This window comes from Canis lupus, chromosome 11, assembly GCF_003254725.2.
Source record: "Canis lupus dingo isolate Sandy chromosome 11, ASM325472v2, whole genome shotgun sequence".
Taxonomy (NCBI): Eukaryota; Metazoa; Chordata; class Mammalia; order Carnivora; family Canidae; genus Canis; species Canis lupus.
The window spans coordinates 36,793,604-36,817,638 of record NC_064253.1 but is presented as its reverse complement, the minus strand read 5'-3'; the positions used below and the strand labels follow the sequence as shown (position 1 = coordinate 36,817,638).

The 24,035-nt window shown below is 34.0% G+C and overlaps 1 protein-coding gene across 11 annotated transcripts in view; it reads right to left on the bottom strand.

Moving 5' to 3' along the window:
* Window positions 1-24,035, bottom strand: part of CNTLN (centlein) — a 317,280-nt gene that overhangs the window by 94,818 nt on the left and 198,427 nt on the right. For all 11 annotated transcript variants that reach the window (XM_049116145.1, XM_049116148.1, XM_049116152.1 and 8 more), the window contains 3 exons: window positions 21,293-21,393; window positions 13,318-13,409; window positions 8,751-9,286 (listed from right to left, as the gene is read on the bottom strand). In XM_049116145.1, coding sequence (XP_048972102.1) covers window positions 8,751-9,286; window positions 13,318-13,409; window positions 21,293-21,393 — 729 coding nt within the window. The remainder of the gene's footprint in view (window positions 1-8,750; window positions 9,287-13,317; window positions 13,410-21,292; window positions 21,394-24,035) is intronic.

Genomic DNA, 24,035 nt, shown 5'->3' with positions numbered 1-24,035 from the left:
AGGCTGACATGACTCCTACTGCTCCTATCATTCTTTACTTGAATGCTCATGTTTTACTAAATCTGTCTGAACTGCCTTTCTAATATGAAAAGATTATTACCTTTTAAAAATAACCACTTGAGATTAGGGAAAATGTGCCTCATCTCTCTTTCAATCGTTGGCCAAAGGATGAACTAAAGGCCATAGCTAAAGAATTTCTTAAACTAAGAAAGGATCCTCAAAAAGTTTTATAAATGGATTACCCCTTGAGATTAGTGGATAGTTTAAAAAGGCAGAAAATTAGAAGCTACCAGTCTAAATTTGTGAAGAAAGCTGATATTCAGTGCCTGATAGAAAAACAATAAAAAAAATTAAAAAACTTGTAAGGGTTTCTCCCCTAAGCTAAAGGCACCCAGAAGGAAAGAAAAACATTCAACATAGTTGGATGGGTGTGACAGTTTCTTGATAACATTTAGCAACAACCCAATTCTTTAAGGAATTGGAAACAGCTGTCCTTGTTTTACTCATCTAATCTTTACAGGACCATAGAGGTGGCTTCAGAAACCATTCAAAGTCCACCAATTCTTTTTACTATTCCCAAAGCCTCTTCCATTTATTTCAAAGGCTTGTAAATATTAGCCTTAGGAAATCAAAGTTCTTTTTAGAGGAACTTGCATTCCTTCCCTGTGACTCTGAGACATAAAAGTTCTACAAACTTCAAGAAGGTAATTCTAATCAGAAGGAGAACAAAAGAGGGAAAGCTCATTTGAAATTTAGGCAACTGAAAAATCCTGTCTTCTCCACAAATATTAGTAAAAACAAACAAAAGCCATCTGAACAGATAAACTTAATTCTTTCCTACTGTTCTTTTACTAGTAAATTTTACATTATCATACCTTTCTAACAGCTAAAATTTTAAGGTCTCTGTATTCCTGCATATGTATGTTGTAGATATGTGATAATTTTCTGCCTCCACTTGATATTACCAAAACTATTGTGTAAAAGAGCTCTATTTAATTGACAAAATTAATAGAAAACCCAAAGGCCTCCACCCCAAGATTGCTAGAACTCATACAGCAATTTGGCAATGTGGCAGGATACAAAATCAATGCCCAGAAGTCAGTGGCATTTCTATACACTAACAATGAGACTGAAGAAAGAGAAATGAAGGAGTCCATCCCATTTACAATTGCACCCAAAAGCATAAGATACCTAGGAATAAACCTAACCAAAAAGGTAAAGGATCTATACCCTAAAAACTATAGAACACTTCTGAAAGAAATTGAGGAAGACACAAAGAGATGGAAAAATATTCCATGCTCATGGATTGGCAGAATTAATATTGTGAAAATGTCAATGTTACCCAGGGCAATTTACACGTTTAATGCAATCCCTATCAAAATACCATGGACTTTCTTCAGAGAGTTAGAACAAATTATTTTAAGATTTGTGTGGCATCAGAAAAGACCCCGAATAGCCAGGGGAATTTTAAAAAAGAAGACCATATCTGGGGGCATCATAATGCCAGATTTCAGGTTGTACTACAAAGCTGTGGTCATCAAGATAGTGTGGTACTGGCATAAAAACAGACACATAGATCAATGGAACAGAATAGAGAATCCAGAAGTGGACCCTCAACTTTATGGTCAACTAATATTCGATAAAGGAGGAAAGACTATCCACTGGAAGAAAGACAGTCTCTTCAATAAATGGTGCTGGGAAAATTGGACATCCACATGCAGAAGAATGAAACTAGACCATTCTCTTGCACCATACACAAAGATAAACTCAAAATGGATGAAAGATCTAAATGTGAGACAAGATTCCATCAAACTCCTAGAGGAGAACACAGGCAAACACCCTTTTTGAACTCGGCCACAGTAACTTCTTGCAAGATACATCCACAAAGGCAAAAGAAACAAAAGCAAAAATGAACTCTTGGGACTTCATCAAGATAAGAAGTTTTTGCACAGCAAAGGATACAGTCAACAAAACTAAAAGACAACCTACAGAATGGGAGAAGATATTTGCAAATGACCTATCAGATAAAGGGCTAGTTTCCATGATCTATAAAGAACTTATTAAACTCAACACCAAAGAAACAAACAATCCAATCATGAAATGGGCAAAAGACATGAACAGAAATCTCACAGAGGAAGACATAGACATGGCCAACATGCACATGAGAAAATGCTCTGCATCACTTGCCATCAGGGAAATACAAATCAAAACCACAATGAGATACCACCTCACACCAGTGAGAATGGGGAAAATTAACAAGGCAGGAGACCACAAATGTTGGAGAGGATGGGGAGAAAAGGGAACCCTCATACACTGTTGGTGGGAATGTGAACTGGTGCAGCCACTCTGGAAAATTGTGTGGAGGTTCCTCAAAGAGTTAAAAATAGACCTGCCCTACAACCCAGCAATTGCACTGCTGGGGATTTACCCCAAAGATACAGATGTAGTGAAACGCTGGGGCACCTGCACCCCGATGTTTCTAGCAGCAATGTCCACAATAGCCAAACTGTGGAAGGAGCCTCGGTGTCCACTGAAAAATGAATGGATAAAGAAGATGTGGTTTATGTATACAATGGAATATTACTCAGCCATTAGAAACGACAAACACCCACCATTTGCTTCAATATGGATGGAACTGGAGGGTATTATGCTGAGTGAAGTAAGTCAATCGAAGGACAAACAGTGTATGTTCTCATTCATTTGGGGAATATAAAAAATAGTGAAAGGGAATAAAGGGGAAAGGAGGAAAAATAAGTGGGAAATATCAGAAAGGGAGACAGAAGATGAAAGACTCCTAACTCTGGGAAACGTACTAGGGATGGTGGAAGGCGAAGTGGGCGGGTGGTGGGGGTGACTAGGTGACGGGCACTGAGGGGGGCACTTGACGGGATGAGCACTGAGTGTTATTCTATATGTTGGCAAATTGAACACCAATAAAAATAAATTTATAAAATAAAAAAAATTTAAAATTGACAAAATTAAACATTTAGATAAATTGAGTTCGCAAAAATGGACCCAAATGTTTTTCAAGTTCACATGATCGGAGATAATCTTTGGTAAATAAAAGCTAGTGTGGGGATCCCTGGATAGCTCAGCAGTTTAGAGCCTGCCTTCGGCCCAGGGCGTGATCCTGGAGTCCCGGGATAGAGTCCCACATCAAGCTCCCTGCATGGAGCTTGCTTTGCTCTCTCTGTCTCTCATGAATAAATAAATAAAATCTAAAAAAGTTAAAAAAGCTAGTTTAAGTTCATTGGTTTAATTAAAACTGTAATATATTAGAGTTATCAATGTTCAATATAATGCAGACATACAACTTATTCTGCCTAGGCATACTAGTCAAATAACTTCATGTTATATCTCTTACAAAATTTGTCAGCAAAAAATAACTTGGGATGATGGCTGGCTGTGCCTAATGTCTCATGAAGTTTTCATAGGTGGTCTAAACATAATTATTGGAAGTGAGTGACTTAGACAGATGTTAGTGGGGTAACAGCTTTAAGGTAAACTTTTTAACGGAAATTATATTTTACAGTATGCGTACTTAAAAATAATTTCCCAAGTACCTTTGGTAAGTTGAAATTTTAAAATTTTGCTAAGTTAAATTCAATGATGTGAAATTCACTGAATATCTAGATCATTCCCAAGGAAGATAAAATAATTACTAAACATAGGTTTATCTACTTTCAGCTTCATGTTACACAGGAATTAAAGAACTACTTGGATCTGTTAGTAAACATGTACCATATGAAAGATTGCACTATTTTTAAAGGTGGGGCATATGTTTCTAGAAATTATGGAATATATTCATAAATCTGACAAACTACAGAATGCTAATATAAAACATAGTTCACAACTGCTTAGTTTTTACTAGAAATTAATGTTTCTAAGGCTTAAGAATTCTAATTAATAAATGTAACTAAAACTACTAGGAATAATAAGAAAAACATCTCTGAATGCAAGGAAAGTAGGATGTGTGTTTTCAGCTAAAAAAAGATATGCAGAATAGAAATGCATTTTGTTGAAGGAAAAGAAAGTAAATATGTCCCAAAGTAAAACTGGTTATTTAAAAATGGAGGAAAAACAGGACCACAAAAAAAAAGAACAGGACAAAATCTGAAACTTGTAGAAAGTTTATGAAAAGGAATCTTTAAAAAGGAACCTAATACATGGTCAGAACTGGCTAAGATTGGAATTAATTTAACTAAGTGAATTTTTACATCAAAAGTAAGCTGCTACAATTTTACAGTTTGATTTTGTCTTTGGTAAAAGGACGTTTTCTTGACTATTGGTGTATTCTTGATAAGAGACTTGAAGAGATTCTTCTTTACTTTTTAAACTAATTTACATTGAAAGCAAAGATTTTGTTTTTATCAAAACAATTCCCCTGCTTCATTATTTTTATAATCAGGTTTTTGATTACTTAAGTAAACCTAGTCCTTTTGATATAAAAACAGCTAAGTTTTACTGGCAACTGTGTAAACTTCTATATTTGCCTGTGAAGTCTTTGTTAAAGACTGATTAAATAGAAAACTAAGTATTATATCATAGTGAATGAACTATTATCCCATTTAGTCAAGTGTCCAAAACCTTTTGATATTTTTGATAAACCTCCCCAAATCAAATTCTAAATGAAGTCTTTTGACTTGGAAGAAATGTTGAGATATTGCAGTTTCTCAAAAAGAGTTTTTAACCTAATGAGGCTGATTTAGTATTTTGAGTCATGAGAAATGTCTTAAAAAATGATGCTAAACCTACTTGATTATATTTTTGCAGATATGTGTATTAATTTTAATATTCTGGAAGTTACATGAAATTCCTTAAAATCTGATTTGTCCTGGTATAATGTTATCACTTATACTTCTAGTTATTATTCTGAAGAACATATATCACAGAAATAACCAGATTTCCTTATCTTTTTTTAATTTTTTTAAATTTTTATTTATTTATGATAGTCACACAGAGAGAGAGAGAAGCAGAGACATAGGCAGAGGGAGAAGCAGGCTCCATGCACCAGGAGCCCGACGTGGGATTCGATCCCGGGTCTCCAGGATCACGCCCCGGGCCAAAGGCAGGCGCTAAACCGCTGCGCCACCCAGGGATCCCTCCTTATCTTTTTTTTTTCCTTCTCAATTCCATTGTAATAAACTCTCACCAGATCTTTAACCATGGCCATTTTTAACTCTTTGTCATTTATAGTTATTGTTTTACTTATAAAATTGTTTTAATAATTTTTTTTAAGGGAGAGAGACCACAAGCCTGTGGAGAGGGGAGGGGTAAAGAGAGAAAGAGAGAGAGAGATTGAGAAAGAGAATGTGTGACGGGCACTGAGGGGGGCACTTGACGGGATGAGCACTGGGTGTTATTCTGTATGTTGGCAAATTGAACACCAATAAAAAATAAATTTATTATTAAAAAAAAGAAAAAGAGAGAGAATCTTGAGGAAGCTCCATGCCCAGCAAGGAGCCTGATGTTATAACCCTGAGATTATGACCTAAGCTAAAATCAGGAGTTGGACGCATAACCAACTGAGCCACTCAGGAGCCCCTATTCTAAAACTTTTGCAAAAATGTTTGGAATATGCTTGATCTCCAAGGAGACTCATGGAAAATATTCCAAAATATGGGTTTCTGATAACTTTAACTGAATTGTTAAGAGTTTCCAGAATTAACAGAAAAACTGGATTCAAGCAGAACAAAAATTGGTCACATGGGACTCAGTGAACTAATGAGAATGATTATAATTTTTGTGACTTTATTTTATCACTGATTTTTTTTTTACTATTTTGTTTTTCTAGATCTGAGAAAACTTTTTTCCTCTTAAGCTAACAGTGACTTACAACAATTTGGTAAAATGAATCTTTGCAAACAAAGGGAAACATTTATCATTTTTGCCATAGGTGATCACTACAGAATTTGGAAATTCTTAGTAAGTATTCTTATATTTTCAAGAAATCTTTTTTTTTTTTGCATAAATTCTACATGAATCTGTTCTCTTTGTAACATGACAGAATTGGAAACGTTGAGTATATTACCAAGGTTTTGACTGGAATGTTTGAGAGAAGCATGCAGACTCAGATATGACCAGACAGACAGCTTTTTAGGAACTAAGATGACTTTATGGAGCCAATAAAACTTTTTGGGAAAAGAGCCTAGTACCCTGCTTACAGGGTTCCCAGCAGCCTTACCTCGTAAGGAAGGTCACTTCTTAGCAGGTGAAGAAACCTCAGGACATTTTGGGAACCTCAAGAAGAGAGAAATTTACCCAAATGTATAATTATTGCTGGTAAAGTTGGTTGGCAACCTTGGATTGGCATTTTGGCCTTGAGAAGCTTTGAAAAGTTCTGTCTGAAACTCTTTATGAAAAATTCCAGTAAAGCAGATTTAAAATATAGTGAATATAGTGAATTCTTTGTCGGACTTACATAAATAATCAGACCAAGTTTATTGAAATGAAGCTTATTTCGCAAACAAATTAGCCTTAATTTAGCTATCTTTAGTGGAAATTAGGGTGATTTCAAAGAGAATAATTATGTTTCAATAACATACTTTATGGATATTAGATTCTAATTCTGATTAATTGCCTTGAGGATTTGTTGTTTGTCTATAATCTGGATTGAACCATGAATTCTTCTGGTTTCCTCAAATATCTGGCTATGACTCTCCAAACAAATTCCAAGTCTTTCTACTTTTGACTTGGAATCACTGAGAACTCAAGCTGCCTTTTCTCCAGAAGCCCTGCAAACTGAAGCTAGATCACTTGCTATAAACATCAGAGAAACCACCACAACAGCTCAGGTTTAGATGGTCTTCATGTCTGTTGCTGTATGGGCCACTCAGAAATTTACCTAAATAACCAACGACATCATCAGACACATTCAAGTGCTTCAACTCCTATCTTAAGAATGTCTTCTTTCTACTGGCTGCCCTCAAGACTCTGATTGGGTTTATAATCTGCTCCAATCATTAACCTTTGTTTTTATTTTGCTTCTATAAGAATGCCTTTTTAAATGCTTGATGTCTCACACAAAATAGGTCTGACTTTGGGAGCCCACCTGCAGGACCCACCTCCTGAAATAAAACACAACTGTTTAAGATGGCATATTCTCAGGACAGAGGCTGGATCTTTGAGATATGGAACAATCTATCAGCTTGGCTTCTGGACTGTGATATTTCTTGGGGAAGTTTCAAAGGTGGGATCACAGGGGAGCAGAATTTGCCACCCCAATATATGTCTTTGACATAAGAATTGCTGCAAACTGGGGATCCCTGGGTGGCACAGCGGTTTAGTGCCTGCCTTTGGCCCAGGGCGCGATCCTGGAGACCCGGGATCGAATCCCACATCGGGCTCCCGGTGCATGGAGCCTGCTTCTCCCTCTGCCTATGTCTCTGCCTCTCTCTCTTTCTGTGTGTGACTATCATAAAAAAAAAAAAAAAAAGAATTGCTGCAAACTGGCAACTGTAAATATAGGACAAGTAGAAGTTACCCTTTTGTAAGAGACATTTACGTGTATAAGAAAAATCTCCATTTTCAAGTGTGATGCTCTCCTTGTACCAGGAAGAAATGGATGACCCTACAGCTCTAAAGATTCTTGTAAAGAAGACAATAACTTAAATCTGTATAAAAATCTGATTCCCCCTTTTTTTACTGTACTTTTTCCTGATAACCTCCCATAATGACTCTGACCCCATCTTCTTTTGTCTTTCACTGAAGATCATATTTAAGGTGGTGGTTTTGGCCATGTGGGGGAGTTATTCAGGTTCCTTGGGTCTCTCCCATGTATACAGAAGGCATGCATGTTTGTAAACTTTTATTTGTTTTCTTCCTGTTAATCTGTATTGTATCAATTTCATTTTTAGACCAGTCCAAGAACCTAGAAAGGAAGAAGGGAAAACTCTTTCACCCCTACACTATCTAGGGACATCCAAACCTAAAACAGATCTCTTCTGGGGATTAAAAAAGACAGCTTGGAAAAATAAAAGAAAATACATGCTATTACAAAACAAGACAGAATTATGGAAAATTGTTCAATTTGTCTGTTAGCAATTCTGGCCAGGAGTGAGGAAAAGAAATATTACAGATTTTTAGTATTCTCCTGTTGCTATTCGCTAAGTGTTATACAACTTAAGACTAGGAATTTATAGGGCTTTAACTTTAAAGAACTAATTTTTAACTACCATTCAATTAAAGTTAGTACAATGACTTTGCATAATACATACATGAAATAATTAGTGAAGATGGTTCTTAATTTAAAGGATGTTAAACAGCTTGTAGACATCTGGTAACAAGCTGAAATGGGTCATTCAAAATTTATCTAACTAAATTAAGGGGGAAAAATGTTTCTCCTCCCAGGTTGGCATGTCACAAGATAACTAAACCGACTTAGTAGGCTTGCCTGGGAATCCTTAGCTGTCAGTGGTGAATATGCAAAGGGCCAGCAAATTAAATCAACCTGCCAAACTGTCAATTTCAAGCCTCATGACTGCATGAAAATAGCATCACTGGAAGAAATCAAGCATTGCCTTCTTTTGGGTTTCCTGGCACCTATTCAAATACTCATGCAGTTGTGGCTAATTTTGCATGCAAATTTCAGTCAATAAGCTCAGAACAAGACCTCCCAAGATATTTCAAAGGATCTGACAGTATTTTTTCTGAATACCAAATCGACAGTAGTTGAAATTCAATCTCCATTTGCTGGTGCTTTACATATGCACAGTGTCCCCACCACAGAGCTAAGTTAATGAGAGCCTTACCTGCTTTCACTCACATCCTCCCAGCCGTCCTTGCTGAGGTTCTCAAACACATTGCTCATAACCTTGATGGAGTGATTGAGAACAGTGTGGTAACGACCCACAGAGCACTTTTTTTTCGCAGCTTTAAATTTAACCTTGGTAGTGGTTGTCTTACAATCGTATTGTCCAGATCTTGCTTCCGTGGTGGCCATCTCAGATTTAGCTTTGTCTGCTGAATGCTCCAATTTCTCTATTGAATTCATCAGCTCTTCATTTTCATTTCTCAGCCCATTAGCTTCTGCCACCTGTCTCCTTAGGGAAGTGACTTCTCTCTCCAGCTCACTGATTTTTACCTGAAGTTCAGCTTTATCTTTTTCTACTTCTTTACTCCCCTTTTGTAGCTGTTCTAGCTCTTTTCCTCTGTCCTCTGCATCTTCTTGTTGCTGTTTTAAGAGGGATTTCAGGAAGTCATTTTCTTTCATTAATTTTTTATTTCCTTCTTTTAATTTTCTTGACCCTTTCTCAAAAGATTGTAGCCGATTTTCCAATTCAACGACCTAAACAGAAGAGTTTAATTTATTCTCTTAAAAGTCCAAAACCATAATCTGCTGTATATTTTTTATCATTTCTAATTTATGAAAGTAAAATTACACTTAGCACAAGGACAAAATAAATCTAAAGTACTTAATTTCTAAATAATTCTAAGGCGGTGTAGATAAATACATTATAAAATGCAATAATACATCTGTTGAATGAAGGACAGATGGTAAAAGAAGTTAAAATTCTACACAAAGTGATACAGAACTAAGTATACTAATAAACTTTGCAGAGTTTTCTGAGATAAATGCTTTGGCTATATAGACTATTGTGAAAAAAATTATTTTCAGAGAAAAGCAATTTATACAAAAAGTCTAAAAATAGATATAGAGAAACTTCATTAATAAAATAATTTTCTTCAATATCTAACAATCATCTGAAAAAATGATTACCTATATAAAATATAATCTATCAAGGCTGCATTATTCTAAATTAGAAAAATATAATTTTAGTAGTCATGAGGTCCTTAGTTTATACAAGAAAAAGTCTAACAACTTAAATTTATTTATTTATTTTTTAAAGATTTTAAAAAATCTATTAATAAGAGATACAGAGAGAGAGGCAGAGACACAGGCAGAGAGACAGAAGCAGGCTCCACGCAGGGAGCCAAACGTGGGACTCGATCCCGAGTCTCCAGGATCACACCCTGGGCCGAAGGCAGGTGCCAAACCACTGAGCCACTCAGGCATCCCCAACAACTTAAATTTATAGTTATTCCAAGATTGCACTCATTTATTTCAGTATACATTGTTCACACTGTAGGACATAGAAATGAAAACATATAATTTCTGACTTTAAGAAATTTCAAAAACTATTTGAAAGAAAGACACTTGCATAAATAAATCTGATAAAGGATAGGATCTAAGTATCATAAGTCTGGGCAAAAAGGACAGAGCAATTAATTCTAAGCCATGAGTATGAAAACTTCAAGGAGGAGTTGATTTCAATTTAAATCTTGAAAAATAAAGAATCACTATTGTTTGTAAAGTACAGTTTACCATTTATAAGATGGTTTCATAAACATGATCTCTTCAGATCACCTCAAAACCATGTGAGGTAAGTATAGCCAATAATTATTTTTCCAGAGGAGGGAATTGAGTCTCTGAAAACTTAAATAATGCAGAGAGGTAAACATTTCCTGCTTTGAAATGGAATTCAAATTCAAGATTTTGTGCCCCTCAGGCTACTCTACAAGCCATAGATACATATGGAAAATGAACAAAGGACTGGGGTAAAGCAAGAAACCTAAATGATTGGAACACTATATGGACTCATTTTACTTTTAAGACAATTCTTCCAAGGAGAAACATACTTGATGTATTGACAACCAGTAACTTAAAATATTCCAGAAGTCTGCAAGATGAAACTTACAGATATTCTTATTGCTTTCCAGTTTACTGGATTTAGTTATGGTGGGAAAGATGTAAGTTGTTTCCTAAACATCATTTTCAAGAACACATGAATTCTAGCTAAAAACTGCTTACTTTTTCAAAATCATTTTATGTCAAATTTTATTCTCTATTTAGTAAAAAATACTATAGAATAGAGAATATCACCTTTCTACAGTTTCTTCAGTTTCTTAGTGGTTTTAATCACTGCAAACAACAGTGTATTTTCAAAAATATTTTAGCATGTTAGACTCCATGATAGAGTAAGTAAAATAGACTGTATTTTTTAAAATCTATTTTATGTAAATAAGCAATTATGCTACTTAATAAAATTACTTAAACTGAGATAAGATTACTTGCACTAAACATTGTTGAATTAGCACTTAAATCAACTTTGTACTTTTGATTAAAATATAACAGGTTATGAACAAATATAACAAACATCTTAAATATGAGATTTCAATTCTAGAAATGAGCATTATCTTTGTCTTTTGACTAAAATCCATTTAAGTTTGGGTGCAACTCATAAAAATTTTATATACCATTGGATAAATATCTTTAAAATCTGTTAACATTTAAAATGTTTAAGTCTGTTAACTGCCTAATGTGAATCCATGTTTAATCCTAAAAACTGGCCAAAATTATTTGCATTTAAGTTAAAATGGAGGAAAAATAAAACAGAGACAGTACTTCTAAACTCTTTAGAAAGGGAAAGGTATACTCTTAAAAATTATTGTTAAACTGATATTAAACCTCCAGAAACAAAAGGAAAATTTCAATATATTTGAGAAGGAAAGTCTAGGGATTTGTTAAAGGCATTTGGTTTGTCTGTAAATCAGCTCATGTGCATACTTTTCCTCCAGTACAGATCATAATAATTTACCAAAAAAGATGGCCTCTTTCAAAATGGAGATAAAACACCTGACTTTGTAAAGTGTCTGTAATACTTTTCTAGGGCTGCCATAAGAAAATATCACAGACTGGGTAGTTTAAACCCCAATAATCTCATTTTAACTTTACCTCTTTGAAGACCTCATCCTCAAATACAGTCATCTTCTGAGATACTGGGAATTAGGACTTTGACATAATAATATTGGGTGGGGGGAGCTCAATTCATGCCATAACAGTGTAAAATGTTAATACATTACTTAAAACAATTATATATGTTTCATTTCTACTATGTAAACAAATGTTTTCATATTGTTACTATCTTTTAAACCTATTTTGAATGTTTTACAATACATACTTTTAAAATCAGGAAACCCAACTAAAGAAGGTTAAATCATGACTCACATAAGTACATTAGGTTAACATTTTTAAAAAGTGACAAATTAGTACGGTCCAGTGCAAATAATTCCTGTTGGCTTTTTAGAACTTAAAATGGGTTTCTGGATCCACTATGGAAGTAGCCATTTACGGCAGTTAGAATTAAATAATGGATTTCTTTAGGGTTTCTACCCTAAGGAAGTAGTAGATAGCAATATACTATTATAAGCCATAGAGAGAAAAATTATACAAATCCCAGCAAATAAAAATACTGTTCTGAAACAAAGAAGATAAGCTAGTGCAAACTGTATGGCCTTCCAGCTGATAATGCATATATTCTTTCAGTTACTCGTTTTACCTTACGATAAAGGAATGTGAGCATTTATTCTGTATGTTATTGTGTTAACCTGCTATGTTTTATTCAGTAATAATGAGATGACAGCCTTTGTTACCTGATATATAGCAAGTGTTAGAAGTATAAGGGATCACATCATCTGTTCTAAGTCACGAGATTTCCTATAAGTCATTTCACAGATGTAAGAAATATAAGTAGCCTCATTAATATTTTTACTTATATATTTGTGTATTTCCAGCTTTATCTAAGTATCTAGCATAGCAAATTACAACCAATTAAAAAAATATTTTCTTTATAACAATAACAAAGCGTGCTAAAATGCAACCAAGCCAACTTAACTGATCTTGATAAGAATGTATTTATACACAAAAATATGAATTAAGTATAAAATTGTAAAAGTAAGTGTTAAGATTTTTAAAGAACATTTTATTGTTAATTACAGGCATTAATGTAAAGTGGCAGCAGGGTTTGTATGAGTGATTCTATTAAAACAGGCAAAACTATTCTAAATTATGTGGGCATAAATTTCTATCTAAAATGAAATGAGTCATGTATATTTTTAAGTTTAAAATTAAATTATAAACATATTACCATTTTACTTTATTGAAGCTAAAACTACATTCAGTTTTAATAGTTCAAAATTGCAAATCTATATGCTTTTTTAATATAAGTCTCATGTCACATTTTAAACTGGTAATAAGCACATATAGCAAAAATTTTTATAATTTCTATTATCATTCTCTTCATTTCATCTTTGAAGATATTTTTAATCTATGTCAATAGAAGCACAAGTGTTTCCACATTTATTTCACTAACATTGATTTTGTTTAACCCATTTGGCAAGTGAATGATTTTGAATTATGAATTTAAATTAAGGATTCACACAAGGTTTAAGTTCATGAGCCCTCTTTTTAAAATATAATCCTTTATGTTAAAATTCAGATTTAACTTCCTCAGCTCAATATCTTAAAGATTAGACTACCTTCTGCAATGTCTGCTCCGACATTTCTTTCCCATTCTTCTCTGGAGTACTCTTCTTGACCCCATCATCTTCATCGTTTCTACAGAGTTGTTCTGGTAGAGAATAAATAATATATTACGGTACATCATATACTGCTGAAACAGTGTCCTGTCATTTTAAGGAAAAGGGTTCTAAGTTTTCTCAACTATGAATAATCTAATCTATTTTATTGTCAAAGTATTTGGCTGGAAACTAAATGGTAACCTTTTCCAAGATTTCAGTCACATAATTACATACCTTTGTAGTGTCTTTTTTTCCCAGTGTAAGATTTTCAAAGGTACAACAGATCTTCAGGTTAACAATGCTATACTTTTATTCCTATTTTCATTCTTTTGTAGACTATTCCTCCTTTGCCTTAAAAGCGGAATTCGCTGCCTTCTTATCTAGTCACTACTAGTTTTGTTCTCTGGATCTTGTTCCCTGCCAGGAGGATCAGAGTGATTGCTGAACAAAGCAAACACTACCCGAATTAGGGTGAATTGAAACTGTAACAGCCCCCTGCCCCCACCTCTTTTCCAGGTAAAAAATCATGCACTAAGCAGAGTAAATCATAAAAATCACATTTCCAGGAAAACTGTCACTTTATAACACGTACAAACCCAGATAACAGGTGAAGTTGTTTCTACAAATGATTCCTATACTCTCCATGCATATGACTACTAAAACCTTTTCAAACGAACAAAAATCTACAACATATCAAAATTAAAGGAAAAAAAATCATAAAATTTCAGTTAATACTATCAAAATTTAAATACATTAAAACATAAATGTTTTCTAATCAGATAAATTATTGTGACAAATTTAATGTTTCCTTGTTGAATTATTTTTCAGATACAACATTTCTTAAAGAATCAAAAAAGAAGGGCAAACAAGAATATATAAAGCTAAAAGGATACATATCTGTGCTAGACTGAGGTGATTTTGCTTTAAAGTATGCTTGGCTGCTGTAGGTCAGTGTAAAACTTTGATTCATCAACAAAGGAGATAAAAAACAATATTATTCTCTGTAGAGTAGAAATCCTCTTGGTATAAACAGTGACTAACAAGTTTGTTAGAGTGAATTAGGCATTTCTTTTGTCTTTGAAACATGACATATCCAATTAAAACTTCTGTACTCATGAAATAAATAGAACACTATCCTAAGGATAATAAAAGCTGGAATAGGTAGAATTTGCCACCTGGGGAATATGTACCTTTACCTTGATAATAATCTATTTGTTCCCAAGTTTCTTTTTCTAGTCCCCTAACACCATGGTGCTGAATTCATTTACAACACTCTTTCAGCAATATAGAAATAATATGCAAATACAATTCAGCTGTTCAAGTCATTTAAATATCTACTATAGTTCTAACTGAAATATTTACTCTTAAAAAATAAGAATAAAATAGTTCTATGCTCAAAGAGCATAAATGCTAAAAACAGCTAAATAATTCCAATAAAATAAGACTGATTCAAAAATGAATTTGGTTGCTGCTTTGTGCTCCTGGGTGTGTGCAAAGTCCACTGGTGGACTGGTTGACCACGTTCACTTCTGTGGAAGACTTTAGTTTCTCGCTTTAACAGGTTTCACAAAGAATAGCCAAGTAGCTAGGCCCAGATGATAGAGGGGAACAAGGAACCCACTCTGCCCTTTGATTCTTCTCTCATTCAAGGGTCTCAGGATTTGAGAAACGAACCAAGAAGACCTAGTTAGAAATATGCAGTTCTATTTTTGTCCTATATTAGATATGTGAGCACATGTTTCACACTTCTAGAGATTTATTTTTAATGTTTTGGTTTTAAATGCTTCACTTTCATTCCTACTATAAAAATTCATTCTGATTCATATTCTCTCCTAACAGATAAACTTACCTTTCTTTCTATGTTTTTTTCTCTTAATTCTCTTAGATTACATTAACAAATTAATCTAAATTCTTCTGCAATTTTTCCCCCTTGTAGATTCTTTTAGCTATTTTATCAAATTATTTCTAAAAATCTATTTTCATTATGATTGGTTGCCATAAGAAAATACCTTTAGGGTTGCCACCCTAAAATATGCCACTATAGTATACTATTATTTTGAGCAGTATATACTTGAAAAACAGCAAATGCTTTTGGTTCATACTTTGATATCACACTATGGTAGAGTATTAGTCAGCAAATGCTTACTCCATTCTTCTCTACCTTTATGGGTGGAGTAGAGACCCCTACTCCACTGACGCTGAGCTTGAGCATGGTCATATGAGTTGTACTGACCAAAGGAATGTGGGTATAAATAAGAGAGTGCCTGTTATAAACCTAGAACTTAGGTATTTCTCCTCTTCCCTTGGCAATTTCCAGCATCTGCTTTGAAAAGAATATGTCCAGATAGTCACTGCCTCCTTCAACCTGGGCCTGAGACTGAGACATGTAGAACCATGTGAGCCAAATATGCTCCAAACAAATAACAGAACTTCAGCCTGAAGCACATATGCTCCAGCTGATCTGCAGAAACCATGAACAAAAAAATAATGTACATTATTGCAAGTCACTGAAATTTTGTGGTTGTTTACACTATAGCAAAAGCTGCTGGGCATAGCTATAATAAAAACCTAAAATTATGTGGCATCAATTTTGGGACTAGGTGGTGGGTGCCAAAGAATGTTTCAGGAGGCTGAGAAAACTGACCCATGCTATGTAGTGGCAAACATTTGGCAAACTGCCATCTGACATAACATGGAAGACAAAAATGTAGCTGATTAATTTGTAACAATGAGTGAGGATGTTCCAGTGTTCTGCTGATAGCAGGAGTTGATTTTGACTGGGTTTATAGGAAAGAACTGAGCTCAGAAAGGAGCGGCCATAGGTATTCAGAAGTGCATACGTTCCAGTACTTTCAGGGTTGGAAATGAAAGTTTCTCACCATATCAAATGAGCAACCACTGACACATTGGCAGGAAAGGCCAAATCTGAGATTTTGACATTAAGGCATGGCCCTGGATGTGACTGTCAGGCCTCTTCTTGACAATCTCTAAAAGTAATATGATGTTTAGTAGATCCTTTCAGCTGGACAAAAGGACTTCTAGAAAGTTTATGGATGAGGGTCTAAAAAGTCTGAAATAGTCTCCCATCCCTCCAAAGAAACTAAAATGGATAAAACATACAAATTGTTGCTAGCTGTATTTAATAAAATGAATGTGAATAGAAGTTACAATGTGCCAGTTCCAAATCTAGGCTTAAGAGGCTCTGTACATTTATATTTGTCCCTCTGTAGCCAAGAAATAGACAGTGGAGCAGAAGTAAACTCCACTTGCAGCCTGAAAAAGAGCTGGACCAGATGACTTGCAGCAAAGAGATCTGCTTCAGCCAACCCAAACACAACACACACACACACACACACACACACACACACACACACAAAGAAAGAAAAGAAAGCTTGCTATTGTTTGTGAGTTTTCACATTTGCTTCTTTTGTTCTTTTATTAATAAGCAGGACTTCACCTTTCTTTTTCTAAAAGATTTTATTTATTTATTTGAAAGAGAGAGAGAGCGCACGTGCACAAGTAGGGGAGTGGCAGAGGGAGGGGAGAAACAAGATCCCCACTGAGTAGGGAGCCTGACATGGGGCTGGATTCCAGCACACTGGAACCATGACCTGAGCCAAAGATAGATGCTTAACTAACTGAGCCACCCAGGCATCCCAGGCCTTCAGCTTTCAATGAAGCCATTAACAGTGTTTTTATGAACACACTCATGCATTTGTGGTAAAGGTCGAGGATTCCTGTTCTAAACCTAATCCTATATGTGATTTTTCAGGCCTGACCATATGTATTACACTCTTTACCCAGAAAGCCCTGTGAGGAAAAGCTGCCCTCCCCGGACAGACCCGGTACACGGCCAATGGACTCCAGTCCCTGAAGGAGTTACAGTCAAGGACTCAGGCTCCCCCTGGCCAACCATATTCATGTGTGTATCTGTGCTCCTAGCCTAGGTGCCTCCACGAGGCTGCAGGTGAAGATCTCCTTACTGCCTGGCAGCCCTTTGGCTGAGGGCCTCTTCAAATCCCCCCGCCAAGATCTTATCTGGTAGCTGGGGTGGAGGTAACCTTGAAATATTGTTCTTCCATCTGATTCAGTACTCAGTACCTTCCCTCTCCTAGCCCTGCCCTTTTTTCTCCCCAAAGACCCACATCAATAAAAATGCAGGAGACTTTAGCTCAGGGCTCCTTGGCTGTAAGACAACAGCTCTGTGTTGATCCATCTGATCCTCAACTGGCCTACAGTTCCAGGGGGAAGACAGAACAGAGGGAGTTGGCACTTTCTCTACTTTAGCCTCTTGCTTATATAGTAAGTGATTAAAGGCTTGACTATTACTTTCATTTTGGCTTATGATCTTAAGTCAGTTATGTGGACATCTGGCAGTTCAGCTCAGGTAAGCTCCTAACAGAGATACTGTGGGATTGTAGCAGATTCACTACACCATGAATTGCAATCTTTAGTATAAAGAGAAATTTAGTGTGGTAGGGGCTTACAGTGCTCATGTGGGAAGTTAGAGGAGGCAGAACTGATTTGCTAGGAAAGGTAATGAGATTTTTTTAAAAATATGCAGAACTTTTGAAATCATTGTAAAGATAGCCAGGGGAAAACAGGTAGCGGGAAATAAGAAAAATATATCTGGTACGTGGAAAAAGGCTACTATTCATATAGATTTGGGATTTTCATCCAGGGAAAACAAGCTTAATGACAATAAAAGTAAGTAGCAGAGGCACCAGATTTACCCATCCACATGGAACAACTAAAACTAGAGAAAACAGATGAAAACAATGGTTGTCAGACATTGGGCATAAAACAATGAGAGGAAGTCATCCCTGAGAGTGGTCAAACAAAAGGAATGAACTCAATCATGGCTCCCGCATACTGCCTAGAGACCTTCCAGGCTACAGCACAAAAATGTGGGACTAAATGGAATTTGGTGATCTTCTTAGCTTGAAGCAAACTGGGAACTTGAGATCCCAGAGTCCAGGGATCCCAGAGTCCAAGGAAGATTGAGGTGCAGGATAAAGTGTCTAAGAACACAAATCTGCTCAGAGAGAGGGAGAGCTCTGAAGATCTATAAAAGGTTCCTTCTCAAGTCTTCACCTAAATATTGATCAGCACAGGAATGTGTGTAAATGACCCAAAAAAAGAACCCCCTAAAAATACTAGAGGAAACAATCTTCAAAATTCACACAGGCCCAAGAATAGTTCATTCCCCCAATACCAGAGTGTGGGAAAAAAAAGAAATGTTACATACCTCTGAAAAAAAGATAAGAATGATATAATTATCACTGGAAACATTTTAAGACAGAAGTAGTAGAACAAATTTTCTTAAGTATTGAATGGAAAAAAAAAACTGCCAATGCATAATTCTATACTTGGTGAAAATATCTTTCAAAAAGAAAACAAAGATTGCTTTTTCAGGTATAAAAGTGGAAAGAATCCATAACCAGCAGATGTGCACTATATAAATACTAAAAGGAATCCTTTGGGAAAATAGAAAATGACACCAAAAGTAAATCTGGATCTACAGGAGGAATGAAGAGCAGAAGAAATGGTTCTTAGTGAAAATAAGAGCCACCATGTTGCTATATGTAAAGTCAAATACCAGTTTAAATCTTTGGGGGCAGCCCCAGTGGCGCAGCGGTTTAGGGCCGCCTGCAGCCCAGGGCGTGATCCTGGAGACCCGGATCGAGTCCCACGTCAGGCTCTCTGTATGGTGCCTGCTTCTCCCTCTGCCTGTGTCTCTGCCTCTCTCTCTCTCTCTCTATGAATAAATAAAATCTTTAAAAAAAATAAATAAATCTTTGGGATCACCCCTTCCAGAATAGGAAACACTCCCTAGTAGGTGGAGTGATATGGACACTTAACAAAACACAGATTTAAAATCCTTTCTGAAGAAAAAAAAAAGAAAAAAACTTGCCAAAACCCTGAATTTAATAAAATATGAGCTTAGAAAAGAAATAGTAAGATATACAAAGGAAATAAAGTGGGGAATTTGAAGAGCAGAAGAAATAAACTGAGAACCAGAAAACATCATTATGGATTTAACAGAAATATTAGAAAGAACAAAGGAAAGAAGATATATGTACATATATGTATGTGTGTGGATAGATAGATAGATAGATAGATAGAGTTCAAAATTGAATTACTGATGAAGGAAAAGTGTTTAAATAAACTGTATGCAAAAGAAAAAGACAAAGATTAAAGAATTAGAAGAAAACAGATATGAAAGTCAAACAAAAAGTAACAAAACATAAAGACAACTGATATCCTTGAATTAGAGTGTATAAAAAAATGGAATATGCAAAAATACATTTCCTTGTAATTCAGGAAAATCTTAATTGAAAAGTAATAAATTACATGGATAATCCAAAATTATGATTTAAAATAAAGTATATCAAGACATATATATACTCTTTAAATATTGGAACATCAAGTTGAATAAACTAAAAATTCACATGGAAAAATCAAGCCACATCTAAAGACTGATGTACAAGAAGGAGGGAAAACCAGATGTCTCTCCATAATAAACGTAAATTACGTAAATTACATAAAATACATAAATTCCGTAAACATAATTTTTTAAAAATAGCATACATATGGTTTTCTTTTTGCACAATTTATCTGACTAGAATTCTTTTTTTTTTCTTAAAGATTTTATTTATTTATTCATGAGACAGAGAGAGAGAGAGAGAGAGAGACAGGCAGAGGGAGAAGCAGCCTCCATGCCCGGAGCCCAACACGGGACTCGATCCTGGGACTCCAGGATTACGCCTGGGCCAAAGGTATGTGCTGAACTGCTGAGCCACCCAGGAATCCCTAGAATTCTTTCTATATAAGTATTAAGAGAGATTTCACTTGATAATTAAGATTGAAATTTTGATTTTTAAGTGTGAATTAGGATGCTTTTCTTTTTAAATTCTTTCTTACTGCTTGAATATATACAAGTATGTGTAATTTTTCCAGGAACTATAGTTATTATTTTTAAAAAGTAAGCCAAGGATATAATTTTAGAGTACTCCAATAGTTAAGGAATAAATGGAAGGAAGTTCCAGTGGAAGAAACAGTGAAAATACAGGCAAGCACAGTAGAACAGTAGAAGGTAAAAAAAGGAAAACCAATGTTTCAGAAGCAAAAAAAAAAAAGAGTAAGCTTGAGATATGATATAAATCAGTGGTGTAAAATAAAAGATTTCAAACATTGGCTTTGATAAGTCACCAGAGACCTAACTAAGAGCAAATGGAGTAACAACAGTAATTGGGACAATGGGCAGATGAGTGGCATATGAAAACTTATTAAGTACAAATTAAGTTAATTGTTAAATTGTCAACACCTAAAAAGTATTGTGGTAACAATGAAGCTCTAGTAAAGTTAAACAAGGAGAAATTCTGTCCTAATCTTATTTACTTTTTTCTAATAAGGTATTACAGTAAGGACTGAAGTCTTAGAGTAAATATAGTTATCTTAATTTTAACAAAGGAATAATCCTTTAATTGGAACAGATATATTCCCTCAGGGAGTTGAGAGATTTGCAGATCTCTAAGTTTTCTTCTACCTCTATGATATTGATTCCAGGAAAATAGATAGGAACTAAATGAGTTCCAGAAAAATGTAATGTCAAACAAAAATATAAATGAATTAGTAATATTGAGTAAATAATTCTATATAATTTATAGAAACAAACATAGCTTTGAACAAACATAGCTAGTAAATCTTATCGATGAATAAAAAACAAACACCTTTATGAATTATAAAGCTGACATTTAGGTGTCCTATTTTATTTTCTTGTGAAAAGTAAAAATGTTAACATATCAATAAGTAAAGCACTAGAAAGAAGGAGGAAAGGATAAGATTCTTATAATAAATTGAAAATAAAACATCAAGGACTAGATAATTTTTAAATCCCTGTATTAAATATTTATTCTCACAAAAAATGTACCTTCTCTCTTCTCTGCCATACATGTATTCAATTCTTGTATTTTTGCCTTATCAATAGATATATGTACTTTAAGTTTATCCAGTTCTTCTTGAAGATTCATCCTATGAAAATTAACACAATAAATGACTATTTAAAACATGTAAGTTAAGGAATAATGTAGCAAACAGATAAAGGTAGTAAATATATTTAATAAAATATGAATTAGATAGTAGTAAATTAAAGGAAAAATATACCACTATTAACATATCCTAATAATTAAAATTAAATTTTAATGAGAATCTGGAAAGTAAAATGTTTTAAGTGATTTTTAATTTATGTAAATAAACATGTTTAATACTTAAAACATAGTCTATATAATAAAAAATGTATCAAGTTACCCAATCACTTTTTTTCTAAGATTTTATTTTATTTATTTATTTATTTATTTATTTATTTATTTATTTATTTATTTATTTTTATTATTTTTTTAAGATTTTTAAGTAATCTTTACACCCAATATGGGGTTCTAATTAGAGCCCTAAGATCAATCATCACATGCTATACTGACAGCCAACCAGGCACCCCAACCCAACCACAGATACACTATGTAAAAATCATAATAAAAATGTTAATACATATACTGAAGACATAGAACGTACATTTCTAGATGCCAAGAAAAGACAAAGAACCCTTACTACTAAAATGGAATTGAGCTGCCATGGTGAGAGATTGGATCAAATACTGCCCATGGAGACCTCAGACCTTCAGATCTGAATGGGGATGGAAGTTTATGCCCAAGGCCCTTCATGACTGAGAGACAAACTGGGCTAAATATAGCAAGATGGAGACAAAAAATTGCAGAATGAAACATAAGTATCAGACTTTATTTGGTCAGAGTTTCACTAAAACAAGGCAAGCCTATATTACTGGTTTCAAAATTGAGCCATATACATTTACAGAGATCTGAAGAATTGACAATAATATAAAAATTGGTTCATGGCCAGTGTCCACTGAAGAGTTCAGGCAGACACAATCATCTATTATAAGACAGACTTCCAGAACTGAGAGAATGGATAGGAGAAAGAGAACCTCAAAGAAGTTATATGTGCAGATAATTGTATAAATAAGTTCAAAGCCATGAAGATAGTATATATATATCACCTCAACCAAAACGGGAGAATGTATACTAAAGAAATTGAAATTATGAACAATTCAAAATGAGTTTTTATAAAATTAGAATTTTAAAAATGTTGAAAAAAAGGAAAAAGAGGTGACAAAACATATTTTTAAAAACATAATAATTGATTGAAAACATTATATATATAATGACTGAAAACTGAGAGCTGATAAAAATGTGAATTAATAGATTGAGAGTATCACAAACTGCAAACAGAATAAATAAAACTATTCACAGTTAGAAACAGAGGAAAACTGCAGGACACCACAGAAAAAGAGGCAATCTTAAAATCAACCATATTGAGAAGAGATGTTAATTAAGAACTAAAGAGCTTTAGAGTGACAGAAGACTTCTAGCAATAAGGAAAGCTGGAAGAAAAATAAGTAATATCTTCAACATTCGAAGGTTTACTATTCATAGATATCTGATGAAAGAACTATTAAGGAAAATGTTTTAGGTAGAAAAAAAACCTCAAAATCAATGTATGAAACAAAATAGGCAATGATGATGAAAGACATCTATAAATGTGTATAGGATAGGAAGTAAACCAACATTTATCATGTAAGCTAATATATCTAAATGAAGGTAGAAATAGAATATGATAAAACTAAAATTCTGAACATAAAATGATATAAGATTAAGGAAATGATCAGAGTTACAGTATTTTAAGAATCCTATATTGTTGGAGAGGATACAGGTGCTGATGAACCTTAGTTTGTAAAATGAATGAAGTATAATTTCAAGAAAAAGCATTTAAAGAATGGAAAACAAATATAAAATTTACAAATCAGAAGTCAAAAAAAGAAATGAATAAAATGTGTTCAATATAAGTCAAGAGAAGGATTTTTTAAAGGAGCATAAAAAATAAAATGTACACCAAGAAAAAAACCAGTATTAAAGATGAAGATGGTCATTACATAATGACCAAACGAATGATTTACCAGGAATATACAGCAGCTCTAAACTGCTATATATTCAACAATTTAAGAAATATACTTATATCTTATTATAATCTTATATTTTGTCTTATCAAAAATTTATTAAATTATAACATATATATTTAGAAATATTTTTATATTTATATAGTTTATATAAATATTAAAAAAACAAGTAGTCTCTGCTTTTCTTTTCCTCACTCAGATTCTTCCTTGAAAAAATTGATGTTTACAGTTTGATGATTATATATTTTTAATATAAAAATAAAAATATACATATATGGATTTTAAAAATTAGGATTCTGTGATTACTGCAGTTTCTCATGTAGGTTACAGATTGATGGGAGAAGCATACAAACATGCACACACATACACCCATCCACACAGCAATTAAGTTTGTATTAGTTCCTGCTTTGTCTAACTAAGAACATGGAACAAACATTCTGAAATAAGATGGCCCCAACAAAGAAAAAACAGATGTAGCTCATCTCAACTTAGTTTTCTTCGGCTCTCAGATCACTAACATAGCAGAACACAGGGCTCTAATTATTGCAAATATTACTTCTTGCTTATTTAGAGGCATTTTATACTTATATCTTGTTTTTTTTTATTTTGTCTTGAAAGAACTATTTAAAAAAGGAAAGAACTTAAA